Source organism: Micropterus dolomieu, linkage group LG07 (assembly GCF_021292245.1).
Source record: "Micropterus dolomieu isolate WLL.071019.BEF.003 ecotype Adirondacks linkage group LG07, ASM2129224v1, whole genome shotgun sequence".
NCBI lineage: Eukaryota > Metazoa > Chordata > Actinopteri > Centrarchiformes > Centrarchidae > Micropterus > Micropterus dolomieu.
Genome location: NC_060156.1, coordinates 26,142,027 through 26,160,610, shown reverse-complemented (window position 1 = coordinate 26,160,610; position 18,584 = coordinate 26,142,027). Strand labels below are relative to the sequence as shown.

Sequence of the window (18,584 nt, the reverse complement as noted above, 5' to 3'; positions counted from 1 at the left end):
CAACAAGAAAATAAAGGAACGGTGAGACTTAGACATTTATGGTGTGATGAGTTGACACAAACAATCACGTTTCCCTGCTTCTGCTCCTCAGTGGGAGTTCGCTGACGGGCTGAGCGGCTCACTTTGGGCACTTAGCTCAGCATGTTGTGCCTTTTCAAAACACAAAATAGGCTAGCAAGATCGGGGGGGAATAAGAAGGACAGAGAAAGACAAGGGACACCTTGGAATAAAAGGAATAAAAATCTAAGAAAGACTGTACTCACTATACAAAGCTTAGTATTCATAAACACTCACAAAAGTACCTCTTAAAAACAGACACATGCAGGAATGCTTTACAACTTGCTCACACACGTATGCAATGTGTTAATTGGATGTATTAATAATTCAAAATGTATAGCCAGCAAAATTTCCCCACTAGCACACACAGGCTCCCCCAGAGAACTTACTGTATTTTCTGAAAACTAGCACTTTCAGTAATCACGGCATAATAAGAAGAATGAACCCTAAGGCATGTAAATACCATTTCCCTCATTACACGGTATTCCCTAATCTGCCAACAGCAAATGCATGTTGAGCAGTTCGCAAGGTGAACATGGAAATCACCCTTCTCTGCACATGAATCTGGTTGAACACCTTGAGTGTGAGGTGGAACAATGACCCTGACCTCAGCTCACTGCATCTACAGGAGTCATTCTGATGTTATCTCGGTGCATCTCTAAATCTAACATAATAATTCTAGTTTGTTTAACCCAGAAAAAAAGTGTAAAAACAACAATTTGCCATTTTACAAATGGTTATGGGCCAGACCAGTAACATCCTGGACTCTGGAGAGTGGTATTGATCTTCTCAACTCAGCAAGAAAGCCAATAAGCATATTTCCCAAAATGTCTAACTGTTCCTTTAAGGTGTCAAAATGCTTGAAACAAACTAGGTTGAACAATGTATTATCTAACTACGTCTAAAGGCTGGAATGTTTATGGCTGTTACGAAAAGCCACACTCTTAAAGTAGGGTGAAAATCCACGAGGTGAGAGTTACATTTAGAATCAGAATCAGAATCAGAAGGAGCTTTATTACCAAGTAGTGTTTTACACATACGAGGAATTTGCTGTGGTGATAAGGTGCTACACGTAGATAAATACACACTTGACATAAATAAATGTAGAAATATATAAATATGGAATGGAAGAACAGCGTTGCAGATATATACATGTGCATTATTCTGGGTCTGTGCCGTGCAGAAGTAAGGTAACGGAAGAGAATATTGTGTACATATAAATATATAAACTGACAACATAAAAATATACAACAACAAAGATCAACAATCAACAACAAATATGTGCAACGTGCCAGGTCTGTGCACGACTTGAGATGAAACAGTATTTACATGTGCCTTTGTATCATTTGCAAGGGGGGAGTGTCAGTGGGGGACCTGGGCCTTGTTAATGAGGCTAGCTGCAGACGGGAAGAAGCTGTTTTTGTGGCGAGAGGTTTTGGTCCTGATGGACCGCAGCCTCCTGCCAGAGGGGAGAGTCTGAAACAGTTTGTGTCCGGGATGGGAGGAGTCAGCTGCAATCTTTCCTGCCCGCCTCAGAGTCCTCGAGGAGTACAGGTCCAGAAGAGAAGGAAGATTGCAGCCAATCACCTTCTCTGCAGAGCGAATGATGCGCTGCAGCCTGCCCTTGTCCCTGGTAGTGGCAGCAGCGTAACAGATGGTGATGGAGGAGGTGAGGATGGACTCAAAGATGGCGGTGTAGAAGTGCACCATCATTGTCTTTGGCAGGCTGATCTTCTTTTTTAAGAAGCTTAACATCAGGAAAGCAGAAGGGCCGGGTGGGATCAGTCCTGCTTTGCTTAGCCATTGTGCATTGGCGCCAGTATTTCCCACCATATTTAACACCACATTAAGCCAAAGTACAATCCCACAGTGTTTTAAATACTCCTGTGCCAAAGTCCTCAAAGATCACCTGCCTCAATGACTTAAGACCAGTTGCCCTAACATCTGTGGTTATGAAAGCATTTAAACATATTATTCTGGCATAACTGAAATCCTGCACTTCCTCTCTGATGGACCCATATCAATTTGCCTACCAAGCCAACGGGTCCGTTGAGGATGCAATCAGCATAGCACTCCACCATATCCTGCAACACCTGGAATCACCAAACATCCATGTACATAGACTTTAGCCCCGCCTTTAACAATATTAACCCATTAAAACTCTTTATCACACTCTTGGACATGAACATTGACCCTGGATAAGGAGCTTCCTGTGGAATAGATCACAGAGGGTGAAGGTTAATAACATAACCTTACACCCTCTCACCCTGAGTGCAGGAGCACCTCAGGGCTGTGTTCTCTCCCCTTGGCTCTTCTCCCTTTACAACGCCCACTTTACACCCATGGACACTTCAGTGAGAACAGTAAAGTATGAGGACAATCAATGAACACCAACACAGGCAAAACCCAGGAACTCATTATTGACTTTAGATGTAGGCCCCAAAACACCCATACAAATAAACAGCAACCCAATCACCATCATTCCTAGGAACACACATCAGCAATAACTTGAAGGTGACGACTAACACTTGTTGAACACATCATTGCAAGAGCTCAACAAAGACTTTACTTCCTCAGGCAGCTTAAAAAATACCCGGTCAAGCACCAGCTCCTTGTTCTGTTCTACTCGGCTGTCAATGAGTCCATCATTACATCATCGATCACAGTATGGTATGGTAGCACGGACAGCCAAACAAAGAAAAAAATACAGCAAACTGTCAACAAAGCATCCAAGGTCATAGGAAAACCACTGCCCTCAGCTGATTCCCTCTACACACATCGGACAGTAAAGCAAGCAAAGAAAATCATCTGCGACCCCTCACATCCTGCTCACCACCTCTTCCTCCTTCCCTCAGGGAGGCGCTACAGGTCACTCTCTACCAAGAACGCTTCACAAATAGCTTTTTCCCCATAGCCCTCAGGCTCTGAACTCCTTCCTTCAGTTTAGTTGCCTTCTCTTACATGGTCATTTGCCCACTGTATTTATGTATTGTTACATGTTGTGCAGTGTATTGTTATTTGTTGTTCGTAATGTATGCATGTGATGTAGAGCTTAAACATCCTGTACCGAAAACAAATTGCACCGGTATTGTCGTGTGTCTAATAAAACAATCTAATCTAATCTAATCCAAAAGCCGTCATTGTAAAGTCACGTTGCACTGACACTGGTACACGTGTAGTCTGAAAGGGGTTACTATCAGCACTGAAGCATTTAAAGTTGCTCCCGAACGTGGGTTTAAATGCAGGTTTCTCATTGTCCATCTGCTTTGCCATCTTTTAACATGCAAAGGATGGCAGCCTTTATCAAATTAACCTCACAAAGCCCACTTGTGTTGTCTTTTCAAATACAACTGAGACACTTAAACGAGGCCAGCTGGTGCCATAAACATGCAATCAATAGTTTATTGTTAGTGTCCATCTTCTGTACCACACTTAAGAAAAGAGCTGCTTTCAGTCTAAATATAGACACTAAAACATATCTGTCATTCTTTCCCAGCTACTTTTTTATTACCAACGTCAGGATGCATGTAGAAGGGGACACTGAATAGATTTTTTTAGGCAAATGGATTGGACAATGCTGCATCCATGCTATGATATAGAATGGTATAATATACCATAAATATATACAATGCAACCAAAAGGATATTATGGGCCAAGTCTTCGGTGCTGTGTAGCCAGTCCAGAGTAACTAGGAAGTTGGTAGGTAGGCAGACTCAGACATCTTCTGTTCCCAGAGGTAATTTTATTTACTGAGGTCTGCAGTACACAGATAACACAAACAAGAACAAAAGGATAAATAACTCACTCAACTTAGGATAAATAACTCACTCAACTTATAGCTATGCTCACAAAAGGCACGTGTTTGTAGCAGCACAGCCTCACCTCTTTCCCTTGGAAGCAAAAATGTAATGTAGGATATTAAGTGGTGCACTTTTACACAAGCCATAGAAAATTACAAAAATAAACACTAGTATAAATTAATAGGGTGTAATGTGGATAATGACCTGTATGGGACAAGTGGTGAGCAAACCTACTTTGTCACACTCAGCAAAAAAGGTGGTCTGGGTAGGTTTCTCAGTCACCTGTTTATCCTGGTGCAGCCAATCTGGCCAATACATGCTGGAAGAAACACAACCGCATGGCGGGAACCTTTAAAGTTGCACTCCACAATCCTTGTTTTATGCAAAAATGTTTTCCAAAGGTTAACTGAAGCTAATATGAGGCCACAGCAGCCCAAGTTAGACAAACTAAGTGGATTCTTTTAACTTTGTATAAAACTTCCTCTTTTTTTTACCTAGACGGTGTTTCCATGTCGAGCTTCATTAGAGGGATAGTAACAGGGATAGTAAAAGGGACTAAAAAACTGACGACTGAAGCCTTCAGAAAAACTACTAATTGCACTGTGGACCCCGTTATTTACATTGAAAGGAATCGCTGAATGGTCAGTGTGAACAGGAGGAATGATTACAGCGTTTAAAATTGTTTCAATGTTCAGATCGGCACCTGGTTATTGTTTTAGACAGATTTAAAACAAAATTTGAACCTATCCTTTAATGCAATGTATTTCCCATTGAAACAGGTATGTGAGGGGTCAACCCCAAGTGTAAACCAATGTTATCAAATCAAACTGCCTTTCACTCCATAGCTAATAGCCCATTAGTCATGGAGATAAAAACAGAAGGGCAGTTCTTGTGGCTTTATTTGTTTGTTTGCTTTTAGTTACAGAGTTAAGCTGGATGAATCAGCATGATGCACTGTTTTTCTGGAAGTAGTAGTTTTCAAGGAAGTTCACCTGTCAAATTCATCCTCCACTGATCTTGAATAGAGATATAGTTATTCTTTCATCTTTAAACGGAACTAGAATACCCTGCTTGTACGTACGTATGTACAAACACTTTTTTTTACCACTTCTATGCACCTAGTTTTTCCTGTTCCTGTAAACCTTCCTAGAAGAAAATTGTCTCTAGCCCTACGTGTTAATAGTAATCGACCTTTGAATAACTCCCAACTGCATGGCTCATACAGGAAAAAGAAACAGCTACCAGTAGCAATAGTGGTTAGTTTCTCTGTGCACCATCTGAACAGTTTGAAGTCATGACACAATGAGCAAATCAAATTTACTGGCTGAAAATGAAAATGATTTGGTTACAGGGGTGTGTATTTGCAAAGCATGACATCATATTGTGTACAGACAGAGGGACAATCACAATAGGAAATGTAAAGTGGAAACTGGGAAACAGATTTTCTGCCTTGGAGATGGCTTAACAGAAAAAAACAACTCCCTTAATCTACCTACTGTACTTCCAATGCCTCTTTACCATCGGTTTGTATTCTTTGTTTGCCTCCATACCGTCCCTAATCTTATCTTTCATTATTCAATAAATGACAAAAAGAATGACTTGAATGAGACGCTGGAGGCATTATTGATTCTGTTCTGTAAATACAGACCTGGATCTCAGCCTATATCATCTTATTCTACCTAAAGAACATCTTGTTTAGTCAATATAGAGCCACAAAGGCAGACAGCAGGTCAATATCACGTCAAATATTTACACAAAAACTTGAGCATCATGTGTGCATCAGCATATAGAGCTGGCACAGAAGAGTTGGGATCTATAGGGACATACACTCCCAAACATGTTAACAAAGAGAAGTGGTTTGACACATGCGAGACTGAATGTTACTTCAGTGAGACAGCATCATGGTCTAACTTGGTTTTCATGAGGTAAGATGGTTTAGGACGTGGTACAGGTTCACTTCCTCACTGCCTCAGACCTATAAAATATAGCTGTTAAAGCACAATCTCAGGGCCAAGATAAACCAGTGTTTGAGTCAACATGTTAAGGAGCTTGGTTTAAAGTCTTACCCTGTGTTGTTGTGACTGGATTGAGGCTCAGCATGTTACCTTCTCCTCCACAGATGAGGAGACGGGTTTGGAGGTGCATCAGGTTACTCGCCCTCAAGGCTTCAACGCCAACCGGCGGCGCAGCAGAGCTGTTCTCTACCACCTGTCAGGACACCTGCAGAAACAAGACAAGAGCAAGCTCAAGATCAACAATGTAAGTTTCTCCGCGTTTGTCTTCACGGGTACGTTTATACAAAAGGGTTTAATCTACTGCCATGAAAAGCTGGATTAACATCGCGGTCAGTAACACAGGTTTGTTATGTTTCATCTCATATTTTAGAAGTGATGGGATGTTTGGTTGCCAGAAGATGTAGTGCAGGCCAAAAATACCCACAGAGTGCCCTCTCGTGTAATGATTATTCTTAGTTTTGAGAGTTTTGCATTGATGATTACATTCAAGTCACAGAGGTGAGGATAAGTTTCTCTGAAGGATAAATATAGTACAAGCCGAACTTTTAGAGCCCCTGCAGGTTGTTCAACAGCAATCTGTTTTGAAGACATTTCATCAAAGACTCTTTTATCCAAATGCAAAAAAAGTTTAATTATTTCCCAAGTTGTTTCTTAAACCAAACAACAAGGATCTTTCAAAGTCTGGCTTGCATTTAGATTATCATAAGACGCTGCGCTTAGTCCACTAGTACTAAAACATCCCACGCAGACTTCAAGGATCACAATCAGGGGATGATTACTGTAGCAGCCCAGCGTTGTGGTACTTGTGTGTTCACCACAGTGTAGGCCTGCTGCAGCACACACCCTGACAGATGGTGTGAAGGTCATCAGGAGTATCCTCACTTCTTTTTGACTTTGGAGGTGAAAAGCTCTGCATTTCGCTGATGACAGTGATAAAACAAATATGCAGATTTATGCAGTTTGAATCTCATTTATTGAGGGATGCTGCTTAAATAGGGAATTTAGAGACATTTCGTAGTTAAAACGTTAATAAATAGAAGCTCATTTGCGTTCCCTCAGTATTTTCACTTTCTATTTATGTGGCTTTTTCTGAGGTGAAAATTGAAAGAAGACCCTTTTTGTGGTAAGCAGTGTCCTCAAGCAGGAAACACAACTTGATGATTAAAGAGGACATAAAATCTCAGTGAAAATCGAATAAAATCTGATCCTTCGCCGTGAAAATACTTTATATGTGCAAGCTAATTATCCATTTGAAACTAATGTTCCCAATTGTCTTCTTAAGTGCCTCCTTAAGTTGTGAAAAACATTTTTTCCACCATATTTGACATCCTTTTCTATCTGCCTTTTCCAGTGCTGAATCAAAACTGTAATAAGACATACCTAAAATTATTGAGATACAGTTTTTATGGCTGCACTGTTGCAGCAAATGAAAGACTTTAGATGTCCTGTGAATCATGTTATATCAATTTTATACAAACTGTAATTCATCCTGCACACAGTACAGTACTATTACTTTGTGGTAAATGGTAAATGGACTGAACTTGAATAGTGCCTTTCTAGTCTTCCAACCACTCAAAGTACTTTACATTGCATGTCACATTAACCCGTTCACACACATTCATACACTGATGGCAGTGGCTATTGGATTTAAGAAACTAATACGTTCACACACACTCACACCATCGAGGCCAATTTGAGGTTAGGCATCTTGCTGAAGGACGCTTCAACTTCAATCATGACTTGAAATTGTATTACACTTCTGTGGGTTTTTGTGTGTGTGTTTTGGGTAGAGGGAGAAAGAGAGAGATGTAAAAAGTGTAAATCTGGAACATGAGAAAGAGAGAGCGGTGTTAACATCTCTCTCCCTGTCATCTAATGCAGAACATGTTCGGGGATAAGCCTCCAATCCCGGAGTACAAGGTAGCAGCCATTCAGAAATCTCGCTTCATCCTGCTCCACTATGGAACTTTCAAGGCTGGCTGGGATTGGTTGATTCTGCTGGCGACCTTCTACGTGGCCGTCACCGTGCCCTATAACGTGTGTTTCACAGTGGTGGGAGGGCGGGATGAAGGGAGCAGCAGCGCCCCACGAAGCCCGCCAAGCGTCAGCGACATTCTTGTAGAGATCCTGTTCATTTTAGGTGAGAGTGCATACTGTGTTTGTTAACAAGGTTCCCTCTACAAGGTAATCTTTCCACCAACATATCTGCTAAAACATGGTTTAAGTCTACAGTCAAATTAATTCCTTTCATGCTCGTACTCATAGAGGACACACACCTGAACACACACTCAAGCTGATGTTCACACTTGTTTGATAAACGATAACTTCTTTAAAACACCAATAATTAACAAGATTTAAACATTGGCATTTGTTCAGCGTTGTATTTACCACCCCTGATGGGAGGGCAATAAAACAGCCTATATCTGAGAGGCTCAACAGTAATAATAAAAGTTTTGTTGAAGTTTTTAATGATGCATACACAGCAGTGAAAGGATATGAGCCATTCACAGGAGACCATTACGTCTCATTGCTATCTAATTTCCTATAAAACAACAGGCCTTTTTGTCCCCAGTCTTGTCCATCTAACTGTAGGAAACTTGGATAAGTGCTTTTCATTGGACAATTTGCCTTAATGGAAAGAGTGAACACAAGCCCTCCATCAATAAGCTTATGCAATGAAATTATACAAGCGGCACACAGTTAAATGGCTGACTCCTGTCAGTCGATATCCTGTCTGTTATAAATAATAGGCCAGCTTGTTTGTCAATACGTTCCTTCAGCAAACAGTAGTGGATTAAAATGTGCCATTAGGCTTCAGATTATTCGTTTGTTCCTGTTAATATGCTGCTTTTCCTAAAGTAACTACATCCTAAAGAGTCTTATTAAGACCTGAAACATGGAATAGTTTGTTACCATAAGGCGGGTTTTGACATGTTTCAGCCATTTAATAACAAAGTGCATTTTCTGTATCTTACAGCACTGCTTTTTTGTAAGATATGTTCAAAGCTTCACTATTACTTAAACTAAAAAGGTTGCAGCTAACTCTTATGTTTTGGATGTCAGTATTCCTAAATGCACCAACTGGAAGGTGTTTTTTAACTGTCTGCTTGCTTTAGATGATCTTTAACTTTGAAACATAAAAAAGTAAAGGCAACAATATGTTTCCTGTAATAGATAACTGGAGTGTAAAGTCCCCTTCTCCTCAAACTTTTATTTTACTTCCTCTTCTTTGACTTGGGTGTTTGAGCTTCACTGTGCAGAATGATGATATTTAGTTTGACACTAGGAGGAAAGAAAAATGACCTTTAAGAGTTTATCTATTGGGTTTCATATTGTGTTGAAAAAAAGGGAAATCAGTTGCTCCCTGAAATATAATAAATTAATCTATAAACTGATTCTGATGCTTTAAAAAATGATCATTGTAGTATAAACATTTTTTTAAATCCCTGATAGGCCAGACCTGCTCAGTGTTTTAAAGAGGTCATATTATGCTAATTTTTAGGTTCAAAATTTAGGGGTTGTACCAGGACAGGTTTGCATGGTTTCATTTTCAAAAAACACCATATTTTTTGTCATACTGCACATTGCTGCAGCTCACCCTGTGTGTTGAACGCTTCGTTTTAGCTATGGAGTGATACATCTTACCTCTACAAGATCTTTGTTGGCAGTTGCACATGCGCAGTTCCTAGGTAAGGACTACTAGCCAATCAGAAGCAGAGTAGGGCGGACCCTGAGAAGCCGGTAAACACGGCTTTGGTTCAGCTGTACATTTTCCCCCTACCAGCTTAGCAACATGGACTGGAGCAAGAGTTTCAGAGTGAGTTCTTAATCAGTAACAAAAGTATATTTCATCCATAAAGTTTTAACTGAGCTCTGTCTCTACAAAGTAACAACTTTATGCCCATTGAGTGTCAGGAGGGTAGCTAGTGTTTGAAAGGGAGAGGAGAGGCAGCAGACGGACGTCTTGTCACTGTGTGCTGCAGCTCAGAGTGTTTTTGAGGACTTGTCGGACTAGTCGCTTGGAGAGCATTACGACGCGCATTTTGCTGTGAGGTCACAGGGATCAAAGAGAAAAGGCTGGACAACAAAGCTTTTTTCAGGCAGTTCAGAGCAGAGTTTTCTGTGGGATATGGGAGCTCCCTTTGGGCTAGACTTTAAGCTTTTTCTCTTTGCAAACTTATTACATGCACAAAAAAAGATATATAACTCAATAAAGGAGAGGGAAAAAGCCAAAAGGCATAATATAACCTCTTAACCATTGTGCGCGACTAAATAAAGACACTTAGTATAACTTTTCGCTTTGCTCTGCCTGATTAAAGTTACCTGTTCAAGTTACCAGCAACTTCAGGGGCCCTTTGTCTTGACATACTGTGCTGAACCTCTATGGACCTCTATGCAGTCTATTAGATTACAGTGGTTTTCAGTTTATGAGTTGCTGACATGTCTTTTTTTCTGTTATGATCAAAGTGACTTACATGTGATTCACTGAATAACCGCTGCTCTGTATGTTGTTCATCATCACGTAACACTCATTTATCAGTGACACCTGTACTATCCTGTTTTCTTGCCGTCAGCTTCTGCTGTTGTTGTCATCCTCTGCAGACATATTGCTGAACTTTCGAACTACTTTTGTGAGCACGTCGGGTCAGGTAGTGTACGACGCCCGCTCCATCTGCGTTCACTACGTCACCACTTGGCTCTTTGTCGATCTCATTGCCGCCCTTCCCTTTGACCTGCTGTATGCTTTCAACGTCAGCGTGGTGAGTCTCCTCTGTGTGTGCTGTTGCGTGTTGTGTGTGACAAATCAGGCTACTTAATTCACCTTTTTTTTTTCAGGAAAGAAAAACACTTTAATGTGGACATACTCCCTGTCTACTGTGCGTTCATTATCCACACTAACACGCCGATGGTAACGAACCAAATTCGGAGGAAGGGAGAATTAATGCATAATGTCACAGGCTCCCTTGTGAATGTATTAGATCAACATTTCATCCAAACTGATGTTCATCAGAGATGGCGCAGAGCCAATCTGATGTTGGTGCACATACTGCAAGTCTCATTAATCTGTATTTCCATGCTCAGAATCCTAAAAGATGATTCGAACTGTCAGCTAAATTACTACACATGCATGCAAAATGAGTATGAAGACCCATTTTCAAATTCTAATTTGGAGTAGAAAAATGCTTAATTTCATATTAAGAATGAATTCAATTTCCATATTTTGAATAAAACTGTCAAATACACAAGCAAGTTATTCATAGCACATGCTGAAAGAAATGGTCATGTTTTAAAGAATACTCTGTAATTTAGATCCCTGAGTATGAAAATGATAGCACTTTTGCAGAATGCTTCCTTTTTATACTATATTTAAGGAATACTGAAGGTTGAGACTGTGTGTGTGTGAACCGGCGTGCTATGTATCTCTCTGTGCAGTACTTTGGGGTCCACCTGTTGAAGACTGTTCGGCTGCTTCGGTTACTGCGACTGCTGCAGAAGCTGGAGCGATACTCCCAGTACAGCGCGGTGGTTCTCACTCTGCTGATGTCCATGTTCGCCTTGCTGGCCCACTGGATGGCCTGCATCTGGTACTTCATAGGTCGCAAGGAGATCGAAAGTCCCGGTTCCTGGGATATTGGTGAGTACACACTTTTTTCACCTACACTCTGTTGGAAAGTACATTTACTAGGAGCTTTTATTAAGTATAGCTTTGTGATAAATTTGCTTTTGTATTTTTATGCTACTTTTCACTTCTACTTCACTACCTTTATGTGACAGCTATAGTAACTTTACAAATACAAAATTCTCATACAAAACATGTCATCATCATATTAAATTTGATGTATTGTTATAGAAGAAAGTGCTGAACACTATAATGTTGTTAAAATTTTCTCAAGCTCAACCAGCTGCATCATTAAAATACTATTTACATATTGATGTATCAATAGTAAGAACCCAGTAATATTTCTCTTAGAATACTCTGAAAGGGGCCATTTCACATAATGACCTTAAACTTAGACATGTTATACTTTAAGTGCATTTTGTTGGTAAAACTTGTGTACTTGTAGCACCTTTTTAAATAAGATTTAATTGGATAGTGCAGCTGAAGAAAGACACAAAGTGTGGTAGAAAAAGAGAGGGGGTGAAATGCAGCAAAGGGCCACTGGTCGCACTCAAACCTGGGCCGCTGCAACAAGGACTCAGCCTTAGTACATGGGGCGTGCGCTCTTTCAACTGAGCTAACCGGCACCTTCACCGGCACCTACCACTTCTTAATACAGTCTATGACCGGCACCCAAATGCAGCACTTTTTAATAATTGTGATAATTTATGAATTGTGGTATTGTAACTTTTACATTTTTTTGTTACATTTTTGAGTTAAATGACAAGATTGAAAACACTTATTTCTGTTAAATATTAAGCTACAGCCAGCAGTTGCTTACCCTAGCCTAGCATAAGACTGGAAACTGGGGGAAACAGTTGGTCTGGCACAAAACCAGCACCTCTAATGCTCACCAATTAATATGTTGTTGTTTTAAGGAGGGTTATGTGTGATTGGCCTTCGTGGAGTCTTGTTTTTGGTTAAAAAAATAAATAAAAATCTGGTAGGCAGATTTTGTTATCTTCTGAGAAACTCATTATGCCTGTTTTCCCTTGTTTCTAATCTTTGTGCTACTTTACAGATATGCAAGGTATCAATCCTCTCATCTAGCTCTCTGCAAGACAGAAATTAAGAGTATTTTCCCAAAACGTAAGCTGTCCATACAGTTGATCTGTACAGACGTCAATCATTGAACGTACTTTAATAACGTTCACTTGTTGCCATGTTGTCAAGGCCAAATAAAACTCCCCATTAGGTATTTACAGGAAACTGTACACTCCTCAGATCTAAATTTAGTTTCTGAAGCAGCTTTATGGTCCATTTTCTCTTGGTGGTGAGCTTTTAGTGTACAGTTTACTTTAAGGTTTTAATTTTCACTATGCATGTACTATAAATATCCTCCCAGTCCCAGACACCAGACTTTCATTTGGGAAAATTGAATAAATGTACAGCATCACAGTTCGAAAAGATTGGATATTCGATCACTCTTCTCAATTATACTGTGATCTCTGTCCTCAAGAAATAATTTTACAATTCCCAAATGCAGACGAAATGAGATCTTTTTTCAGCCAAGATTGTGGTTTAGTATGATGAGATGCGTAGTTCAGCTTTAGCCATTTGCACATTCACCTACCTCATCTTGTGTGAAAGTGATGTCAGTAATTTTGTATTCACAACAAAGGCAGAGAAGGAGTTATGCAAAGGGACGGCCCCCACGTGCCTCAATTTTCAGCACGACCGATGCTTTTAATAAAATGTTGCTTTGTTGATATTCCACAAGCTTCTCTCAGTGGAGTATCTCAAATCCTGAGGGCGACATGAAGCCCTGGCATACAATCTGATAAACTTGTAAACACGTACAAACAGACAGGCAGTTTCCAAGGGAGCTAACTTTAATCTCTTTGACTGTGAACTGGGGCAAAGATCATCTTCACTCTTTCTGTGTCACAGACACAAGCAAGTTTTTGAGTTGAATAAAACATTGTGAATGAGCATGTTTTCCAAGCTATGGACCTGACTCAGGGACACATAACGAGATGTATACTCCTGTTGCTTCTCTGCCTTTTCTGTTTTCAGTGTAGTCTTCCCCCCCCCCACCACCTCCATCTGTCTCTCTCAATCTCGCATTGATTTGCACCAACCGACCTATCATTATCCTTTCAGCAAGCCACATAATGACAGACGGTAACATTGCAGTCAATTCATGTCAGCGGCACCTCAATTTACAATTCAGACAGACAGAAGGAATCCAGTAACAAAGACCAATCTGACCTTTCTGCAACACTAACTGTGATTCACAATAGAGGTCTGATATCGGCGTGTACATACCGGTAAGTAGAACTGCTCTGTCTGTCAGTAAGTCAGCTGGGAGAAGTACAGTTTTTGTCTGCAGGGCTATCAATAATTCAAAGGCAGTGGAGCCACGGCCCACCTCACAGCCCCTCATGGAGCTGTAGTCAGCATATGCACACGAGCCACAGTCTACTGAACAGGACACAAAAAGAGGATAAAGAAATGGACATGTATGTTGTATAAAGGAAGCTTTTGACGCATGACGTCAGGTTGTGTTGTTTAGAGCCAGAAAATCCAAAATTCAACAACACATTTAGTGGGCTTTAGATGGACAAGCAAGCACCAACTACCACTGCTGGGGGCGATGGCTGGAGAACAAGCGAAAACAACCCCAAATATACAGTACCCTTCTTTAAAGGCTCAGTAATTTCCAAAACACAGTTGTACACTGTAGATTTGTATCAAATGTTTGTTAAATGGAGGACAGTGCCTTTGTTGGAGACTATTTTCAGCCGTGGATTAACACACATTTGAGTATTTGTGGCACCAGGATGGAGTATGAGGTATTGACTTGCTGTCATGAAGGGACATGTCTTTAATTGAGCTCTATTCCACAGAATAATAAGCTATATCAAAGCCAAATGTGGCTACACAGGCAGTACTTTATAGTAGGATCAGTTAATTGTTGGTTTTGGTCTTTTCCTGTGATTTGTTGACAATGACAAATGAAACCAGCTTTATCCTATAGATACTTCACACTGGCTTCAACAGTCAGCTGGTGATTGCCACATGATCAGGAAAAGACATTTACATTTATTCATGTGGCTTTTATCCAAAGCGACTGACATTTGAGGAACAACATACAAGCATCAACCGAGCATCAAAACAGCAAGAGATCTAAAAGTGACAATAGATACTAGTAAGGGCAGCAATAAATACTAGTAAGAGCTATTAGCACGTGTGGCATCAATCGGGTACGTACCCAGGGAAAGAAGTAAGAGTTAACAAAATAGTGCAATCAATACAAGACAAGACCACTCAGGTGGTGATTTTGTTGTATCCGGCTGTGGAGCAGAATTGGCTCTTTAATCATAAAATGTGTGCTCTTTTATCTGTCAGGGCTGTCAGCAGACAAGCACACAGGAGGCTACTTAAACCTTCCAACGCTGCTTGAAAAGGCAAATGCACTCATCTGAAAGCAATATAACTCTTCCACTTGCTCTTCTTGCTGAAGTATGAATTTTTGCTGCTTTTCCATTACGACTTGCTTTTGTGGACTGAACAGCATCCATCCTTATTCCTGAGAGAAGGGATTAAAGAGATTAAGATGTGTGGTACAGATGTGTAGGACAGCGGCAAAAGGTCACTTTGCCTGATCACATCAGAAAGCAGCACAGTAAAAGTCCTCTTGAAACAGGTGATGCTGGAAGCTTGGTGATGAAGTGACTACTTGCAGAGATAAATGCAAGCATTTGTGGCTGGCGAGCTGGTTGATAAATCTAGCACCTGCCTGCCGTAATAACCTGCCACGTTAGCTTTCTTGCTAACTGTGAATTCGCAAGTTATACTGAACAAAATTATAAACGCTTTTGTTTTTGCCCCCATTCATCATGAGCTGAACTCAAAGATCTAAGACTTTCTCGATGTACACAAAAGGCCTATTTCTCTCAAATTGTGTTCACAAATCTGTCAAAATCTGTGTCAGTGAGCACTTCTCCTTTGCCAAGATAATCCAATGACCTCACAAGTGTGGCATATCAAAATGCTGATCAGACAGCGTAAGTATTGCACAGGTGTGCCTTAGGCTGGCCACAATAAAAGGCCACTCGAAAATGTGCTGTTTCACTGTAATAGGCAGGTCCGAAAACCAGTATCTGGTGTCGCTGTCTGCCCTGTACAGTGAAAACCGGGATTCATTCGTGAAGAGAACACCTCTCCAAAGTGCCAGACACCATCAAATGTGAGCATTTGCCCACTCAAGTCTGTTACGACGACGAACTGCAGTGAGGACGAGACCCCAATAATAATAATAATAACAATAATAATAATAATAATCTTTATTTGTAGAGCACTTTTCAAAAACAAGTTACAAAGTGCTTTAACAAGTGTAAAGACAATAATACCCAAGAGACAATAATACAAAACAATACAAGATAAAAGCATGAAAACATTGAAAAGACTACAATACACGTTTAAGATAAATATAAAATTAGTCAAATACAATAAAATAAAAGGGATAAAATAAAGTCAAATAAGATTGGGAAAGGCTCTCCTATAAAAGTATGTTTTAAGAAGGGACTTAAAGGAGTTCAATGAGGACAACGAGCATGCCGATGAGCTTCCCTAAATCGGTTCCTGACAGTTTGTGCAGAAATTCTTTGGTTATGCAAACCGATTGTTGCAGCAGCTGTCCGGGTGGCTGGTCTCAGATGATCTTAGAGGTGAAGATGCTGGATGTGGAGGTCCGGAGCTGGTGTGGTTACACGCGGTCTGCGGTTGTGAGGCCAGTTGGATGTACTGCCAAATTCTCTGAAACGCCTTTGGAGACGGCTTATGGTGGAGAAATGAACATTCAATTCACGGGCAACAGCTCTTGTGGACATTCCTGCTGTCAGCATGCCAATTGCACGCTCCCTCAAAACTTGCACATTTTCGAGTGGCCTTTTATTATGGCCAGCCTAAGGCACACCTGTGCAATACTTACGCTGTCTGATCAGCATCTTTATACGCCACACTTGTGAGGTGAATGGATTATCTCGAAAAAGGAGAAGTGCTCACTGACACAGATTTTGACAGATTTGTGAACAATACTTGAGAGAAATAGGCCTTTTGTGCACACAGAGAAAGTCTTAGATCTTTGAGTTCAGCTCATGATGAATGGGGGCAAAAACAAAAGTGTTGCGTTTATAACTTTGTTCAGTGTAGCTAGCTTGATTGCTGACTGAACAGTTTATATTAGAGACATATTTGCCCCATTGACTCCTGTCTCAGGACTGACTGAAAACCAGGCCGATTTTGTGGATTTTATACTCTGTCAGAGAAGAGTTCTATAAAATTGGATATCGCATCACAGCAAATTTGATATAGCTTCCTCAATGTTCGAATCTCTAGCTCTCCATTTCCTCAATGGTTAAATACATTTTTATGTGAGTAGAGTATAGAAGACAGGGGTTCAGGACCACAGACAGCTCACAAGTGAGTTCAGTCAACTCTGCTAGACAGAGGGGAGAAATCAGCACCGTGGACAGAGGCAGAGGCTCCATAGGAATTCATTTCAATGTTTTTGGACAATCTGATTGCAATTCGTCTTTGTTTTCCTGCAAATCAGGGTCGGCCCTCCACATTCATTAATACTTCTATGATAGTCACATAAATGTAGTTAAATTCACATCAAGTTAAACCACATGAAAACTTTCAAAAACAGTCCTATATTCAAAATCTTGCTTAAGTAAAAGTACAAAAGTATTACCAAAAGTACATGTAAATGTACATATTCTGAAGAATGGGAAATTTCTGAAATGTATAATAACTAGAATTAGTGGTGCATTCATTTGTTTATCTCTTTAATGTTGCTGCTGGTAATTCCAGCTACTTTATATACTGCTGGGTATCTTAAAAATAATTCATTGGTTGATTTATACACCTAAAGGATTATTAGGAACACCTGTTCAATTTCTCATTAATGCAATTATCTAATCAACCAATCACATGGCAGTTGCTTCAATGCATTTAGGGGTGTGGTCCTGGTCAAGACAATCTCCTGAACTCCAAACTGAATGTCAGAATGGTGAAAGCAATTTTGAGCGTGGCATGGTTGTTGGTGCCAGACGGGCCGGTCTGAGTATTTCACAATCTGCTCAGTTACTGGGATTTTCACGCACAACCATTTCTAGGGTTTACAAAGAATGGTGTGAAAAGGGAAAAACATCCAGTATGCGGCAGTCCTGTGGGCGAAAATGCCTTGTTGATGCTAGAGGTCAGAGGAGAATGGGCCGACTGATTCAAGCTGATAGAAGAGCAGCTTTGACTGAAATAAGCACTCGTTACAACCGAGGTATGCAGCAAAGCATTTGTGAAGCCACAACACGCACAACCTTGAGGCGGATGGGCTACAACAGCAGAAGACCCCACCGGGTACCACTCATCTCCAATACAAATAGGAAAAAGAGGCTACAATTTGCAAGAGCTCACCAAAATTGGACAGTTGAAGACTGGAAAAATGTTGCCTGGTCTGATGAGTCTCGATTTCTGTTGAGACATTCAGATGGTAGAGTCAGAATTTGGCGTAAACAGAATGAGAACGTGGATCCATCATGCCTTGTTACCACTGTGCAGGCTGGTGGTGGTGGTGTAATGGTGTGGGGGATGTTTTCTTGGCACACTTTAGGCCCCTTTAAATGCCATGGCCTACCTGAGCATTGTTTCTGACCATGTCCATCCCTTTATGGCCACCATGTACCCATCCTCTGATGGCTACTTCCAGCAGGATAATGCACCATGTCACAAAGCTCGAATCATTTCAAATTGGTTTCTTGAACATGACAATGAGTTCACTGTACTAAAATGGCCCCCACAGTCACCAGATCTCAACCCAATAGAGCATCTTTGGGATGTGGTGGAACGGGAGCTTCGTGCCCTGGATGTCCATCCCACAAATCTCCATCAACTGCAAGATGCTATCCTATCAATATGGGCCAACATTTCTAAAGAATGCTTTCAGCACCTTGTTGAATCAATGCCACGTAGAATTAAGGCAGTTCTGAAGGCGAAAGGGGGTCAAACACAGTATTAGTATGGTGTTCCTAATAATCCTTTAGGTGA

The 18,584-nt window shown here is 40.7% G+C and overlaps 1 protein-coding gene across 1 annotated transcript in view; it reads left to right on the top strand.

The window, feature by feature from the left end:
- kcnh3 (potassium voltage-gated channel, subfamily H (eag-related), member 3) overlaps positions 1–18,584 on the top strand; it is a 155,126-nt gene that overhangs the window by 98,823 nt on the left and 37,719 nt on the right. Inside the window, exons 4-7 of the mRNA XM_046053471.1 lie at positions 5,977–6,116; positions 7,754–8,012; positions 10,475–10,632; positions 11,306–11,507. Of these exons, the coding sequence (XP_045909427.1) occupies positions 5,977–6,116; positions 7,754–8,012; positions 10,475–10,632; positions 11,306–11,507 (759 nt within the window). The remainder of the gene's footprint in view (positions 1–5,976; positions 6,117–7,753; positions 8,013–10,474; positions 10,633–11,305; positions 11,508–18,584) is intronic.